This window comes from Glycine soja, chromosome 11 (genome assembly GCF_004193775.1).
Source record: "Glycine soja cultivar W05 chromosome 11, ASM419377v2, whole genome shotgun sequence".
Classification (NCBI taxonomy): Eukaryota; Viridiplantae; Streptophyta; class Magnoliopsida; order Fabales; family Fabaceae; genus Glycine; species Glycine soja.
Genome location: NC_041012.1, coordinates 7,851,863 through 7,869,403, shown reverse-complemented (window position 1 = coordinate 7,869,403; position 17,541 = coordinate 7,851,863). Strand labels below are relative to the sequence as shown.

At 34.0% G+C, this 17,541-nt stretch overlaps 2 protein-coding genes across 8 annotated transcripts; both read right to left on the bottom strand.

Moving 5' to 3' along the window:
* Window positions 1–497: 497 nt before the first annotated feature.
* On the bottom strand, window positions 498–3,777 carry LOC114376147 (U11/U12 small nuclear ribonucleoprotein 25 kDa protein-like). 7 transcript variants are annotated; one of them, XM_028334103.1, is made up of 6 exons: window positions 3,649–3,777; window positions 2,846–3,164; window positions 1,723–1,957; window positions 1,534–1,639; window positions 1,213–1,312; window positions 506–736 (listed from the first exon to the last, which is right to left on the bottom strand). In XM_028334103.1, exons 3-6 carry the CDS (start codon window positions 1,910–1,912, stop codon window positions 641–643), a joined length of 492 nt encoding a protein of 163 aa, XP_028189904.1. In that variant the 5' UTR covers window positions 1,913–1,957; window positions 2,846–3,164; window positions 3,649–3,777; the 3' UTR covers window positions 506–640. The 7 variants fall into 7 exon arrangements, with proteins under 7 accessions (XP_028189900.1, XP_028189904.1, XP_028189905.1 ...); XM_028334104.1 differs by lacking the exon at window positions 2,846–3,164; XM_028334102.1 differs by lacking the exon at window positions 3,649–3,777 and having other exon boundaries at window positions 2,763–2,889.
* A 2,839-nt stretch (window positions 3,778–6,616) lies between these two features.
* LOC114376145 (anamorsin homolog) lies at window positions 6,617–9,773 on the bottom strand. The gene is made up of 8 exons (XM_028334093.1): window positions 9,623–9,773; window positions 9,078–9,210; window positions 8,195–8,361; window positions 8,045–8,116; window positions 7,498–7,657; window positions 7,282–7,415; window positions 6,949–7,023; window positions 6,617–6,857 (listed from the first exon to the last, which is right to left on the bottom strand). Exons 1-8 carry the CDS (start codon window positions 9,623–9,625, stop codon window positions 6,819–6,821), a joined length of 783 nt encoding a protein of 260 aa, XP_028189894.1. The 5' UTR covers window positions 9,626–9,773; the 3' UTR covers window positions 6,617–6,818.
* Between the last annotated feature and the right edge of the window lie 7,768 nt (window positions 9,774–17,541).

The following is a 17,541-nucleotide window of genomic DNA, read 5'->3' as shown; positions in this document are numbered from 1 at the left end:
AAAACTAATCTTCTAATTTATTTTTATCACTTTAACTTCTTAATTGATTTGAATTATTACATATATTAGGGTTATTAATCAATTTAAATTGAATTTACCAAAAAAATATTAATTGGAATGTTACTTGTGTTATTAATTTAAATGTTGAAATATTCACATTTTGGAGGTAAAAAAATGAATGAGGTGTAGTTAGTATTTGTTTTATGTGATAAAGTCCTTGCTTTGAAAACTATTGGTACCTAACGAAGTTTTCAGAATCTTCAAACTTAAATCTCTTTGTCGAAGGAGATCGCACGCAAAATCTTCATTTGTAACAAAAGTACCTCTAAGCTCTTGTGAACGTGAACATTACAATCACTTACACATACACATGTAAGGTTTTTTTTTTATCCAAAAAAAGTTAATTTGTTGGAATGTTAGTTGTTATTAGGAGAGAAGATATAATTCACAACATTTTTCGTTTTTCTTTTTCTTTTAATTATCCAACTCACCTTATATGGACAAATGTAAGAATAAGTTCATAGAATTTCAATTTCATAAAATTTAAGGTATTTGATGTAATTCTAAAGTCACTCTTGCTCACACACCCTGATCAATGAACTAATCTAGACCCCTTAATTACTATCATTCATCATTTTGATCAGGAACGCTTATTAAGGCCATGAAAAAAACGATGCTTTCTCCTCTTCGAGTGCCTCCGAGATTCTTTTGTCATGACATAGGAGACAAATTGAACCTGCACAGGAATATAATACCATAAAATTACACTCTGTTAAAGATGTCATTCAATAAGTGGACAAGGCAAGAAAAACTAAACATAGATTTGTAAATAACACTCAACAATGAAATACCATTACACAAGAATAGAAAAGGGACTGATTTCTTGAACTCAAATTCTAGATTTCTTTATACTAAGCAATATAATTCTATTTGAAATGACATGCCCTATTTGCTAACATGATGTAACAAATTAAGATGCAAGCAAACCATATATTTTTCTGAAAAAAGGGGTTATCAATAGCTTTTTTGGAGACTTGTTTGAACATAAATACGAGAATGAGTATAATAAAACAATGCCATAGGAAGAACGATCCTTTTAAGGATATGTGATGCTTAAAATTCCAATATTGGAAAAAGAAACTAATGTAGAGAAAATGAGTTAGCTGAGAAGAGATACAAAATCAATTTGAACGCAGAACACAAAAGGCAAACCTGAGAATTATTCCGCACACCAAAATTTTGAAGTGCTTCATTATCATCTAGGAGCTTGTTGTTATGGCATGATAAACAATAATTTGCCCATACGTGCTTCCTACAATTACATAAGTTTTTGTAATACTGAGTTGGCACAAAATCAGGATTTCCAGAGATGAACTATTGCTATCAAATAAAATATTGTAACATTGACTTTAAGTGCTATTCTAATGAACAGTAGCTTCTGGAACACGGCAAAGTGGTTCACTAACTTCTTTCTTGTTTTTGAGAAAGGAGTAATGGCGATGGAATAGAGAGAAAAAGAAAACTGTAACTCACCAGGAAATATGGCGGTGACCCATGCTGGATTGTTCCATGTCATTTACCTTCTTCTTGATGGCAAGTTTCAAATCCTTGACTGTCGCTGAATTCATCACTATCACATCTTACACCACCAAAATAACTAGTGAGAGAGATCATAGCTTAAAATTTTCAATTTGCAATAGTGAATAGTAATGCAAGTATTACCAAGTGTAGTTCCATCCAATTTCAGGACAGAAATGCGCATGGCACTACCCAATTCAAGGTTGATGAGAGTGTCAACATCTGCAAAAGTTGGGTTCTTGGGGACATCAGAAAGTATAGGATCATCTAGCAAGGTTGTCAGCAATGAGTTCAACCTTGCCTTCTTCACGCTGCTCTTGTTATATTCTTCCATGTTTATGCTCCTAAGCTTTCCAAAACAACTAACTTTTTGGTCAGCCTGCATACAATTGAGGCGAGGGAACATTATTCCCTTCAATCTTAATTTAAGTACATGTATTCAAATCCAACAATACATATTCTCTTGGACCTAGACATTAGTAAAATGGCTACTGTTTATTATTACCAAACAACAACTAACATAGCACAACACCACACCAACTAACAGGTAGTCTCCAAATTGAGCAAAAAGAATAATTTCTTTGACTCATGTTCCTTGAAACACACAAAATGTTTGTCTGTGTAGAGTAGCAATTGTTTGTTTCTAAAGCATAGAACTTCAAATAGTGGACAGAATAATTTTTATTTTATTTTCCCACAGCACCAAAGGATACACCGATTTCAGTTTAAAGAAAAATATCTTAAACGAATAGCAGCACTCTGATTGAATGATAAGAAGCTTTTGCAACAATGCTTCCTGGAATGCAGAAAACATGAACAATTTAATTTGTATAATAATAGAACATCATGGACCAGTTGAAGTGAAAATTCACCTAGTTTTGTGTGCAGGAAAAAAAAATACACAACTCTCTACAAAATACTGCATCCACTTATCCAAACACACGTGTTAGAATAGAACATTAACATGATGAAATTACACTAAATCTACGCACATGCTCAAATCTAAGCAGCAGAATGCACCTGAAAAGAGGCTTTTTAGTTTGTCAAGCAACAATTCAAGACAATTGAACTGAGAAAGAGAGTTGTGGCGTTAATTTGGGAATTGAAAAAAAAAAATCATTAAGCTGAACGAAGAAGGAAATGGGCCGGGCCAGAAAAATGTGGTCCGGACCAAAAACCCGGACCGGCACTGGTGAGTGAAACACGTGTTGTATTTTGCGTGCGTGCGTGTGTTAGTATCTTCTTGAAGTAAGTGAAGAGCAATTACGCCGCGTGAACGGCATGGCGCAGAAAGCGGCGGCGCCACTACCGTCGAAGCCTCTTACAACTCAGGAGTGGGAAACCCTAATCGAAGACTTCCAGAACGGCGTGCACCGCAAATGGAGCTCTCTGGATCCCTAGGTGATGCAAGGAACACAGTTACAACCTCTGTCCATGCAAGGCTCTCCCACCATAAAGGCATTATTCTTTGGCAACCAAAAAATATGTGGGACGCTTCCTCCTCATGACACGAACAAAATGGACAATGGTAGTCATCTAGCTGCACATTCCTTCTCCTTAGGTTTGCTCTTGTTGGTAGTCTATTCCTAACCAGCATCAAACAAAGCGTTTGCGATTGAGATTTAGTAATGAAGAACCAGAAAACAACTCAGCAGTAATAAAACTTTAATGCAGTCTTAATCAAAATAAGCATTTCTACCATTTTGAAAGCTTCAAAATAATCCAAAATCTTGATCAAACAAAAACAATGACCGAAGCTCGAAGTATATCCCAATAAAGTCCAGACGCGAAAAATCAATCCAACCATCAAATAAACAATATCCCAATGATACAATATTAAGTCCAGGAGCAGAAAATCAATACAAAGTTCAAAGTGCACAGAAACAATGAATACGAAACTAATACATTCTGCCACAGATACAACATCTCTATGTTTGTGACAGACAATTGAAGACCACACAAACAAAAAGGGACGTTCGTGGAGTGGTAACACAACGGGTTGCGGTAGCTTAAACGACACCGTTTGAAAAAGTTATCGATCAAATAAGCGAAATGCGAGTGAGAACGTACCCGGAATCGGAATCGAAATCGGAGTTTGGTTAGATCTGTGATTTTTTTATGGCTTCTCTTCTCCAGTTTCTGCTCTCTTCCTCTTCCCCTTCAGCACACTTCATCTTCCTTGTTAGGTCGAAATAAATATCATTTCCTTCCCTCTTTTTTTTTTTTTTTATCTATAGAAATCCAAATAAAAGATAAATATTTTAAAAAATTCCCCCCTCTTGATGTTGAATTGAGTGATGGGAATTTTGTAAATTGATTTTTTTATTAAAATTTAATTTTAAGTAAAATAATATATATATATATATATATATTATTTTTAACAGAAAATTATTTTTTGTTAAAAACAATTTTGAAGTGAAAATTAACACAAATTTTGTATTCAACATAGCGCTCACATAATTTTATGTTGTACTTACTACTTTGTTTCTTTTTAATTGTTGATTTTGTAATTTTATTTATTTATTTGTCATTTTCAAAGTTTAAAATAATATTTTTGTTAATTATATCCTTATTTATCATCTAACTTGAATTAGTTCACACTTTTATCACTAGTATTTATTTATTGTGAAGTAAAAATGAAAAAAAAATATGATAAGAAACTTTAAAATTATTTTATGAAAATTTATTGTATTTTTTTATAAAAATAATACAAGATTTTGTCAAGAAAAAAATTATAAGACACTTGAAAAGGATATAGGTGTAGTATTTTTTGGGGTAGTAATTGATATCTATGTATCTATTAACAATCTAAATATTTTTCTTTTGTTGGCAAGTGATTAATTTGATGCTTAAAAAATGAGACACAACTAATTTAGTCCCTAAAAATAAAATGACAAAAATATTTTTAAAAGTGTAATTGTCACTCATTATAGTCCAAAAATCAATAAATTGTGACTAAGGTAACAAATTAACATATTTTTTTAAACCAATAAAATGACAACAAGAAATCAAATTTTAAAATTCAAGTTAACAACATAGCGATTTTCAGGACATTTTTAAAATTATTTTATTATTTTCAACAACAAAATTTGTCCTTATTTTTTATTTTCTAAAAATATTTTCATTCGTCGAAGCATGAACAATAATCTCTTTTGTTTGATCTAATCTTATTAGTTAAATATATTTTATCATCAACTAATCACATCATTATATATAAAAAAATTATTAATTTTCATAATAATTACCTTAAAATTCGTTAATGAATGAGAGATAACATCTTTGAAGAAAAATTATTTTTAATCATGATGGGGCACATCTGGATGAGCATGCTCCCGTGAATTCCGTTTATAAAGTGATCATACTTAATTTGATTTCAAAGTATGATCTTTATTATAAGAAGAAGAAAAAAGGACATATTTTACACTTTTAAAGAAGATTAGTTAATTTTATTAAATAGTATTATTTTTAATTAAAAAAACAAACAGTTTTCTTAAACTATCTTGAAACTTAATATCAAACATAAAAAATATTTTAATCTTATTAAATGAAAAATATTTTGAAGAAAATTTCATTAAATAAAAATAGGCAAGTAAAATTTACTTATATTTGAGATAAAAAAAACCATTTATTACTTATAATTGAGACAGGAAGAAATACTAACGTGCTTCTCCGTGAACAACATTTCTATTTGTTTCTTCCATTGTATAACTTTCTACCCTCCATGTATTTATTGGCAAAAATGATACTTTGTGAATAGAATAGTGCTCATTTATACGTACATTGTCCCTAATTAAGTGTTGGCTCCAGCGAATCTATGATATATCAAAAATAAATTAACATAGTCCTTTAACTTTTTCCACTCACCTTTTTGGTATACATCTCTCATACTACAATAGTAAAGTCCACATCATAATTGTAAAATTTGATTCGACCCCGTTGATTAGACTCATCCAATAGGGATTTGGTGGCATAACTGGACCGATTTCACTATTAGACCACTCATGTATGTGACTCGAGATGGTCCAACCAAACCAGATCTGTTTTGTGGAAACCCTTTTAAAAACTCGGACTAGGTTGTGTACGTTAAAAAAAAATAGAAATGCAGAAAATTTATTTGCACTCTTTTTGTTTATTGAAAAAATAGACTTCTCATTTTGTTTACTGAAAAACTGGACTTGTGTGTTTTAATTTAGGTAATTACTATTTATGTTCTCTTTATTACTAATACACTTCACTTGTGTTATCAATTTTAATACTTCAATTGTTACTTTAAATTTTAGAATATGAAATTATGAATTAACTTTTCTTAATCAAATAATGTTAGTTATATATTTATATATAATATATACACATATAATTTTATATTTTTTAATATAGACCAGATCAAATCAGACTAATTATTAATGCACCGATTAGACCATTAACTCACTGATCCACTACCTCGACCGGGTCAATAACCTAACCAGATTTCACAACTATGATCCACATGCAAAAAAACCTCCTGCCCTACAATTGAGACACAATTGCATCTTTTAATATATTTATACATCTATTCATGCTACTATAATTTATACGAGTTCATGTGATTCAAACATGACTCATTGTTCCAACTAGTGAATGATTCAAACATGACTCATGTTGTTGCATTACGACAGCCCTTTACAATCAATAAAATCTGAACAAAATAATCAAGATTAAGAATTAAAATTTAAATATGAAAGTGATACTTTACAATTTACAATAACAATATATCAAAATTAAAACTAAAATAAAAATAAATTATAATTAAATAATTTGCTATAATTAATAGCAGTACTTTTCTTATATACACCATTTATTCATTAATAGTACTTATAATTAAATGTATTTTTTTCTAAAGCAATTCTATTCGAAATATTTATTTAAATATTTCATACATTCTGCAAGACTGCAACCTTAAGTTTTTTACACTATGCAATATTTTATGTGATTACTCTTTAATTTATAAGTTGGTTGACAAGAACACTGTCTTCATGCTTATGATTTTATCAAGAAAATAGAAGAGAGGAAGAGACAATGACATTGCAGCTCTATAATATCCGGAAAACTCGAATCCCTCGTGTTGTCATACGTAAAATTGTATCAAAACAACTCTGATGAATTGTTCTGCTAGCATTAACATAATTGATGACAATTCCATACTAAATAAAAAATTATATAATACCATTCCCATAACAAATCGTTACCGCAACTTTATCCATTTATATGTCTGCAGCAAGAAAGTTACCGGACAGTGCAACCTGCGTGAAAATAAGGAATGACTTATGACGCCCATACCAAAGAAATGACACCAAACAGTTGATGAGAGAGAGAGAGAGGGAGAGAAAATACCTTCTCGCCCAATTTGAAGGCAGGCAGTCCCTTGTAAGGGCAGGTACTGCACCTGAAAGCATCCCCTAGCCCACACTGCAGACCAAAGACAACTTTGAGATCAATGCCAATTATGGGAGGAAAAAAATCTGAAATAGTATTAGAGGATAGATTGACATAATAGAGGGTAACTATTCACAAAGAATATATCGCACAATCTGCAAGAGAATTGTAGCTCTTATGATAGTAGTCACAATGACCATAACTCTAATCAATTTTAGACATTCTTATTGAACACAGCCTTAGAAAGCATAAGCAAACTGCATATTGTAAACGAAAAAACAGAACACATACATTGCCACAAGCTGATTGAGGATTATCAATCTGTTCTGTTGTCAATCCTAACTTCAATACTTTTTCCTCCTCTTCAGCCCTCCCACAGGTGCAATTTTTGCAGGCTTTTCTTGTGCTCCCAATTTCACAATCACCTATAGCATAAACATGACAGCTAAGAGCCCAATATCACACAGAATACTAGTTGAGAAACAGAAACTTAAAACTGTTCCTTACCAGGTGGAAGCTGGGGTTTCTTTAAATCTTCTTCAGTCAAAAGACTATCTTCATCAATCAGATCTGAATCAAAATCAATTTGCATTTTAGGTGAACTCCTAATCACCTTCTTTAGCGCAAAAGACGAACCAATTTTCCATGAAGGCTTTTTAGCTTTGATCTATGTGCAATACAAAGCATGTTGATAGTTAGAATTTGTAACATGGTCCCAGCAGTTAATTAGGAAAAAAAAAAAGACTTCTGATGATTCAAGGCCCATATTCCACTCAACAGGCAATGGGAAGACAAATATGCCAGAAGGAACAGGGGGAAATCATGATTTAAAAAGGAAAAAAATCTAGCTGAAATTATTGATCGTGTTAAAAATGAAAAAATCATTAACTTGAAAATACTAGTAGAGTGGGTTTCAAGACACATGTCAGCCTATTATTCAACTTGTCTAACAATTTTCTATTGTATTCTGTTGTACAACAGACCAAACACAAGAAAACAATACAAAAATGATGAATAGAGATGACACAGGCAGATACCAGATAATAAAACTTACCCCAGCTGATTGTAAAACTTGTGGTTCTGTAAACCCTGCCAACAATAACTTGTTCTCAAGAGAAGATATTATCTGCAAGGACAATGGGGGGAATAATCAGATCATGCAGTAGAACAATACACACTCAGGCACAATCTAAGCTGTTATTACCTTATCAAATGAACCCACAGCAGACTGAGATGACTTGCGAATAAGAATTGTACCATCTACTTTTAACACTCTAAGAATTTCTTGAATCAGTTGATCCACAGGACAATCGATTGACAGCCAGATTAAAATCACAAAATCAACAGAGGAAGAATCCACAGGCAACTTGCCTGAAATTTGCAAAATAGGTGATAAGAAATTGTCTCTTCAGCTATAATACAATAAAATATGATATATGCACAAAATGAAAAATCGAGCATTTGTAAGGGAAATAGAAACTTCCATCCAACTTCTTCCTAGAAACAATAACTATGGGGTTGACATATGTTTAAAGGAATTGGACAAAATACAGGAAGGACTGGCTAATGGCTATTTCCAGTTTTCTCACAGTTCAGGCATTTCATTTCCAAACTAAAGGTTGAACCAGTGATCTTTAAAAGATCCAAAACTGAAGTAGCTAAGGCAAAACAATGAACTTTGTCCCCTTTTATTGTTGCAGATAAACTAGGCAAACAAAGAAAAAATCTGGGCAAGTGACAAAGAAGAAGAAAAGACATCACATCCTTACTCACAAGTTACTGGGCTATAAGTTATACAAAATAAATTCATGCTGAAGCAAGAAAGATAAACTCACACAAATATGCAACATCTAACAAGTAAAAACAATGCATAAGTATAACAGCAAGTAAGTATCCTTTCTTACCTAAATTCCCTTTATTTTCTACTACCGTAAATAAAGAAAAATAAAAAATAAATAGAAAAAAGGTATTTAGCAAAACTTGAATTACTTAAGAGTGACGCATATTCTACTGGAACAACCAGCAGCATAGAATGATAGATTATTAAAGCGCAAACAGAAATACAGTCAAAGGAGCGGGAGAAATACTTAAGAGTGAGGCAGAAGTAAGAACAAGAGGATCCCATTGCTCAAGCCCTCCATTCCCAAGCTCTCTAATTGCATCAAACACTTGACTGACGGGAAGAACTGCTCCATCTGTACATGCCAACACAGCACCATCCTGCAATATTCAAAATGTTACAAGCTATACATGTACATGGATGACCTTCTTTCCCTACAAGCCAGAATCCAAATTTTTATTTTATACTCCTCAACAATTTAATTTCATCCCTTCCCATTTGATTCCACAGTCCAGAAAACGCAACTAATACTCAATTAAATTAACATTTAACAGAACAACCATCTACCACATGAATCAGCATAAATCAACAATTCTACAGTAATAGCAACAAATTTTCAGCCAATAGCAGTCCTCATCGAAGGACACAGAGTATCACCACTACAAAATATAAGGAAATTAGGGCGTTGGGGGAGGAGATAGACCTAGGAATCAAGGAAAGCAAAGGAAACTAAAATCGTGTTGCAACGCAAAATCTTATGGGAGAAAGAAAGGGGAAAAAGAAGGCACGAACCATTCTGATTCAGCAACAGCACAGAATAGAAGCTTCAAGAGAAAGGGAAGAGTTGCCGACTGCAGAAATTGAAGAAACAGAGAGAGATGGTGCGTGCGCTCTTTCTCTTAAGTATAAATAGCAACCAACCAGCTTCTCTCTCATTCAGCCACGCTCGTCATAATAATTAATAAATAGTATTTTAGACCGTACATTAAACAGAATAAATTTTATTTTATATAATTAAAATTTATAATAAATAAATAATGAGATTGATTGGTGTATTAGTTGAAGAAAGAAAATACTCGGTTTAATTTTAACAAAACACAAACTAAAACTAAGGTTAAAACAAGGGAGAGAAATTAGCTTATTTTTTTTATTCACTTCATTTGTGATGATTATTAAATACTATCATTTTTTTCTTTAATGATACTAATATTTTTAACATAACATTTATTTATTATCACAATAAAAATTGGAGATGTAAGATTATTTCAATGATTAAGAGAAAAAAAAAGTTGCACGAATTTGATCATTTTTGCTAACAAAATTACAAAACTTAATGTTTTAACAAATTACAAACTAACACTTTGTTGATAAAATAAAATGATAAAAATTGGTTATCTAAGTCTAAAATATTTTTAAGGGGTGAAATATAATTTTTATGAAAAAATACTTATCTATTATCAATTTTAGTTATAGTTTAATTTATATATATTGTATGCGTTCACGGATAATGAAAATTAGTCATCACTTTCAAAGAATAGGGCTTTTTTCGAATAAGCCAATTCATCTCGGACCCGCAAATTCACTTTTTTTCCTATTTAAAGATCAATCTTTTGTTTCTGTGTTTTCACATAGACAATTCTTTACCGATGAAGAGATCTCAATAGAACTTCTTACTTCCCAAACAAATCTTCCTACACCTATATATAAACATTGATTTTTCAAGAATACGCAAGAAAAACATTTTGAATTGTTGATTCATTGCGATAGGTGGCTTGGAATCAATAGTTTGCAATATTACTTTGTACTAGAGCAAACAAAATGGATTTGTTTTGATGGATCAACCTATTCGACCCACAGTTAGGGTTACACTGGACTAAAAAAGATAGTTTGAATAGAAATAAGTCTTTTTTGGTTGACCCATATAGCCTGACAGATCAAATGGATTCGGGTTGGGCTAGCCTAATTAGTAATATATAATAAATATTAAATAAAATATAATAAATCATTAATGTAATTTTTAATTTTAAATTACAATTTATATTTTTTTAAAAGGACAAAACATATTCATTAAACATAAAATAAATGTCCATAAGAAGTAACAACCCCAAAGCAATATTATTAATTTGGGTATTTATTAAACATAATTTAAATGACTTTACCAATACTAGTTAGTCGAAATAAATACATAATAAATAATTTATTGCCTTTGATTTTTTTTTACCTATAATCAATTTTTTAACCCTTATTATTATTATTTTTAAATTGACTCGAATAGGCTTGGTGGCCAACAGCTTGACATAGAGTTGAGTTGGTCCTAAGAAATTTCAACTTGAAAGAATATAAACCAAGTCTAGACTGTTTTATTTTCACTATTTGGCCCAATGGGCTGGCCAGATCGATCCCAATTCGTCTATTTTATACCAATATGATAATAAGAAGAAAAAGTGAACAAAAAAGTCTTTTAAATTTAAAATTCAGGATCCATGGGCTGACCCTAATTAACAAGGCCCTGTGGATGTTTTCGGCTCTAAAGGCGTTATGATATGGGCCTTTGGTCTTGTGGGCTTTCTTTCCCTTGGCCTGCATGGGCCTTAGCCAGACCATTTTCACGGTTAGTAATACTGGAATCTGCTTTATACTTGACCTATTTATTTTCTTCCTTCTGAAATGGGAAAAAAATTGAAGAAATATTTCTTTCTCACTTTTTCTTTTCTAGTATTTTGTATCCATTTAAATATGTTTTTTTTTATCCTTTTTCGTTTTTATCTTTTATATTTCTTTCTCGCTTTTTTTTTATATTTCTTTTTTTCATATCTTTTTCTTTATGTTCTTATAATAAAGTATAATATTTATGATTAAAAATTATTAGAGCCAGCTTAAGGATAAAGAGTGATTTAGATTCATTTGCACAAAGTCAGCTCAAATATCGTTGATGCAAGAATAAAAAAATATTCATTACTATCATTTTTAATAAACAGTTTAATTGAAAATACTAATAACATAGAGATTTTATATTATCATTTAATTACAAATTAATTACTAGATTTAAACACTCTTCAGCACGATTTGTAAAGTTAAGCCATGTTTAAATTTATGAGAATAAACAAATAGAAAGGCTGGAAAGTGATGTAGAATATAAAAAGAATATAATTTACTCGTGACATTTCCATACAGAAATGCTCATCAAGTGTTTGATCATTTGTCCCTAACGAAAACTGAAGACTCTTCCAAACCTCCTCACATCCCTAAATGACCATAACCAACGCATTCTTAATATGTTGATCATATGAATACTAGCAGTGACAGTGAAACACCACGAAACCAATGTCAGGAACATATTCACGCATAAGCTGCATGGTTCAACACCTTTGTTCCATGTTGGAACTGAAATAAGTTCAATCCATTATCACCAAAGCTAGCCTTCACTCTCACCTTCCCTTCACTGTCAAGTTAATCTTCTTTTCTGCACTTTCTCCAATGGGAAACCTCTTCCATGCTCATTCCCTCTTCCTACAAACTTCCAAGCACAACTCCTTCATGGAGAGAGGATAAAAACTGTTAGTTGTTGGAATGCTATGATTGTTGGTTTGGATGTCCATGGTTACTGTGAGGAAGATCTGCAATTGTTTTCAAAGATGGAAAGCAGGCTTTGTACAGTTAGGCCAAATCGGGGTGACATTCCTTGGTGTTTTGATTGCTTGTAGTCGTAAGGGTTTGGTAGATAAAGCAAGATGGTATTTTGATCATATGGCAAAACAATACAAAATTATGCATGATATCAAACATTATGGTTGCATGGTTGATCTTTTAAGTATGAAATCAGTACAAGTAGTACTAATATCTGCATATCCCAGTTTGTGTGTTATCTATGTAAGATTATGGAATCAAAATATACTTGAGATATTAGAATACCATAACCCCCATCTCTGGGCACACTGGAATACCCATTACAAAAAGTATCTATGGTCTAATCCCTCCCCTATACAAGAATCCAGATTTAATATTATTGGACCAAAAGTAGAGTGACAGCTTTAAGTCATTGTCTAAATATCTATGTCACGTCCAACAGAAGAAAATTGCATCCTCCATCAATTTCTGTCCATTAAAATTGTCATTTGAGAATGCAATTCTATTTCTATGATTCCAAATGCACCACGTGAGGGCAGCCCGCCACATCCACCATCTGTTTTGGACTATTCCTGATGCCTTACAGTATGAATGTCGTAGAAAGTGTTTCCTAGGTGATGCAAGGAACACAGTTACAACCTCTGTCCATGCAAGGCTCTCCCACCATAAAGGCATTATTCTTTGGCAGCCAAAAAATATGTGGGACGCTTCCTCCTCATGACACGAACAAAATGGGCAATGGTAGTCATCTAGCTGCACATTCCTTCTCCTTAGGTTTGCTTTTGTTGGTAGTCTACTCTTAACCAACCTCCAAACAAAGTGTGCTACCTTGCTTAAAATTTTCATTTTCCAAATTAGTTTGAATGCCTTGTCTTCGTTCTCATCCGCCACAACTTCATTAAGCAAATGATATCCCTTTCCCACTGAGTACAACTTCCAAATTTATTTGTCTTGTTGATTAGGCTGAACCCCCAACTCCTTAATATCCTCCATAAAGCTAGCTACTAGTTCCATCTCCCTTTCTGGCATCATTCTCCGCCACACAAAATTCCATTCCCACAATTCCCCCACCTCGAAGCCCATCTACTAAATAGTGTGATGTTGTAGTCAAGATATACAATATAGTCTCTAGTACTTCTCCATCAAAGATAACCTATCCTGCCTCCACCTATCTTCCAAAAAATTTACCTGCGACCTACATCCTATTTTCCACTTCACACCTTCATTAAGCCACCCACCTTTTCCCTCAGAACCGCACACAAAACACAAGTCTCGCCACCATATCAACTCCTTGTGATTCCTCCTTGCCTCATCTAAGTTTTTCCATCCCCTATACTTCAACATCAAAACCTTTGCCCATAAATCGCCAATATGATGAAGCAGGTTCCAACGCCACTTATCGAGTAATGCTTGGTTAAAAGACGCAAAATCCCGCACCCCTAGACCACCTTTCTCCTTAGGGAGACATATTGTCTCCCACTTCACCCACGCCAACTTCTTTTGACCCTCTCCTTCACCCCAAAGAAACTATCGTTGTAGCCATGCCAGCTTATCCACCACCTTCTTAGGTACCCTGAAAAAGGAAAATAAGAAAATAGATATTGAGTTAAGGACTGACTTTATCAAGGTCACCCTTCCCTCAAAAGATAAGTTTCTTTGTTTTCACTTTGAAAGTTTTCTCTCATGCTTAGGAATAATTGGATCATATATCTCATTATGCCTTGGGTTTGCCCCTATGGGGATTCCTAGGTAAGAAAAAGGCAAAGACAAGAGTCTACAATTAAGGCATCCTGTGGTGGACTTGATCATTAATCTGATCTTCCAAATGCCCAAAAACTGCTCTTAGTGAAATTTATTTTCAACCCCAACACCAACTCAAAGCTCCTTAACATTGCTTTGATTGTCTTCACATTGGACATGGTCGCTTCACCAAATAATATTGTGTTGTCAGCCTATTGAAGAATGCTGATTTCCACCCCGTTTTTGCCTACCAGGAAACCTTTGAACAAATTTTTCTTTTGTGCCTCCCGCATCAGACCCATTAGACCTTCAACAAAAATGTTGATAAGAAGGGGGCTAATGGATCCCCCTGCCTAAGTCCTCTTTGAGAAAAGAACTCATCAGTGGGACATCCATTCACCAAGACTAAGACAGAATATTACTTCAGACACCCATCAATCCACATCACCTATTTCTCGCAGAACCCCATCCGCCTCAGTATGTAAATGAGGAAATCCCAGCATACAAAATCCTATGCTTTTTCATACTCGACTTTAAAGACTAAACATCTTTTCATTCCCCTTTTTGCTTCATCAAAAGCCTTATTAGCAATCATTACGTTGTTAAGAGATGTCTCCCATCTATAAAGGCACTATGTCATTCATCAATGATGGTAGCCATGACTTTCTCGAGTCTTCTAGTTAGGAATTTTGGGACAATCTTATAGATACAACCTATCAGAGAAATAGGTCTATACTCATTTAAATTTTGTGAATCTTGTACCTTTGGAATCAAAGCCAATAAGGATGCATTAATGCCTTTCAGAAAGCATCCATTTGCATGAAATTTAACCAAGAAATGCAAAACATCCATTTTCATTACGTCCTAGAATTCCTTAACGAACTTAAATTTAGTCCATCAGGTCTTAGGCTCTTGGAGCTCCCACATTCCCACACAATTGCCCTTACCTCATCCTCCTTAAATCTGGCCACTAATTTTGCATTTGCCTCCTAATTAATGGTCTTGAATTCTACACCATCCAACCTTGGTCTCTCAAATGATGATTCTGCAAATCTTCTTAAAAAGAACTGTTTGACTTCATGCTTTACTCTATTTGGCCCTTCTACCCAACAACCGCCAATAAAAATCCCCCTTAACATGTTTTTGCATTGTTTCTAATTTACAGTCATGTGGTAGAATCTAGAGTTGCAATCCCTCTCTTTTAACCACTTTATTCTTGCTTTTTGGCTTATAATGGATCCTTTTGAGTGCGTTGCCACCCATACTTTCTCCTACAACTCCTTTTTCAGTTGATTTCCACCTCAGTCAGGTCTTTATCCTCCCCTTTCTTTTCCAACTCATTGAGTTTTTCCTTTACCCACTTTAGCTTCTGCTGAATATCCCCAAATTGCTCCCTGTTCCACACCTTTAATCTCTGTTTCAGCAACTTCAATTTTTATTTTAATACAAAACCTCCCCACCCTTGTACTGAGCTCTCTCTCCAACAATTATAAATTGTCTTCCTAAAAGATTTATCTTGAAACCAGCAATCTAGAGTCTTGAAAGGCTTCAGACTCCAGTCAACAATGATTGATTTCAGTAGGATTAGACAGTTGTCTGAGTAATTCCTATCCAATATGAATTGGGTACTTTCCATTCCATTTAGAAAACCATTCAGTAGAGACAAGAACCCTATCCAATTGAATTTTAACAGTCCCGTTTGGGATATACCAAGTGTATTTGCAACCTACACTAGGCACATCTCAACTTTTAGGTCTGCTATCCTTGTCATTAAATTCCGTCATGATCCCCCTTCCTTGCTCTGTTTGGCTAGTTCCCACTTGTTCTGATTGTCTCCTTACATAGTTGACATCGCTAACCATGCACCACAATTTGTTTTGACTTGCACTTCTTAGCTGTTTAATTTGACCCCACGAGTTTCTTTTCAAATTTGCATAGCAAGGGGAATATATATTTACAATAGTGATTTTTTTGCCATCACCTTTCCAAGTTCCTTCTAGTAAAATGAACCATCTACCAATAACCTCCTTCTCTAGCACAAAAGATGATTCACTTCATACACACGAGATGCCTCCAACACTGTTCACTGTTGGATTAGCTGCCTATTTCACCTTGGAATCCCCCCATAAAGCCTAACACACAATTCTGTCCACCATTTCCTTTTTAGTTTCCTGTAGACATAACATATCTCCTTGCTCTTTCACTACCAATTTCTTTATTGCTTTCCATTTAATACCCCTCCGCAAACCTCTAATATTATAGGTAACTATCTTCATTGATCACCCACCCTTCTTCCCAGCTTCTTAAATTCAGATTTATCTCTTCCATCTAAAACAACCATTCTGGACAACAATTCATTTTCTTCGTTCCCAAAACTGGTTCCTATGTTTTTAGCCAATTCCCATGTACTTGCAGCCTCCATCATTGCTTCACAGCTTCTCGGGCTCTTATATATTGAGCTTGAACTTGAACCTTCAGCATTCATCCCTTTCGCATGAGCATCCTACGTAGCAACTTCTTTTAGACCACTTCATCCATCTAGAGTAGGAGAATAGGCCTTAAAAAGTTTATTGGTCCAATATCAGTATTTCCAATGTCTTTACAAAGGTTGGTGACTTCATCGGTTTCTTTTTCTCCTCCTACCACATCAGTCCCATTTCCCCCTTTGTATTTTTTTGTCCTCTTGTAAACATGCCATACTGATCGAGGCCCATTATTTTTAGGCCCAAGTTCAGTTCTTACATCTGGTCTTGGTCAACCACGTCCTCTGCTGAGAGGGCATGTTTTAAGTTGATGCCTTTTCCTGAGTTAGGTAACTGTACACCTCCTTAACCCCCTTTAATTCAAATTTGTTTGACTTTTGTGGGTCTCCTTGTTATCATTACATGCTTCCATTTCCCTTCGATCACTTTGTTTACAAAAAAGGACTTCATCTTCCACCATGTGTTTCTGCAAATTGTTGTCTCTATCAACCCTTTTTTCCTATTCCATAGGTGAAAGCTCCTGTTCATCGCCGAAAGCATGTTTGACATTTGCTAGGCTTCCTTCAATTTGTGCCTACCCATGTGTTTCAGTGGGCCTTTCCAAGAATGAATGTGGTGCCTTGGTTGGCTGAGGTTAACGTGTTGGTTGGGCCATCACCAATGGTCAGAGAATCTCTGTCTCCACCCTCCCCGCTGTTCGTGCCGATGTCACCTTCTTTCTCCGCCACTGGTCTTCGATTAACGTCCATCTTCGCTCTCCGATCTTCCTTCGCCGCCACCCACCATAGTTTTTTTGCCATCAAACTACGAACAGACAAATGCTGCATCTGGCCCGATCTCGCTTTCCCTGGAAGAGATCTT

Coding starts and splice junctions, on each gene's coding strand:
- LOC114376147 (XM_028334098.1), bottom strand. CDS start 1,984: ATGTTCCCTCGCCTCAATTGTATGCAGGCTGACCAAAAAGTTAGTTGT. Junction 1,640..1,722: donor ATTGGATGGAACTACACTTG/GTAATACTTGCA, acceptor TGGTGGTGTAAG/ATGTGATAGTGATGAATTCA. Junction 1,313..1,533: donor GGTCACCGCCATATTTCCTG/GTGAGTTACAGT, acceptor ATGTAATTGTAG/GAAGCACGTATGGGCAAATT.
- LOC114376145 (XM_028334093.1), bottom strand. Junction 8,362..9,077: donor TACTTCTGCCTCACTCTTAA/GTATTTCTCCCG, acceptor TGCAAATTTCAG/GCAAGTTGCCTGTGGATTCT. Junction 7,024..7,281: donor CTCAATCAGCTTGTGGCAAT/GTATGTGTTCTG, acceptor TTTGGTCTGCAG/TGTGGGCTAGGGGATGCTTT.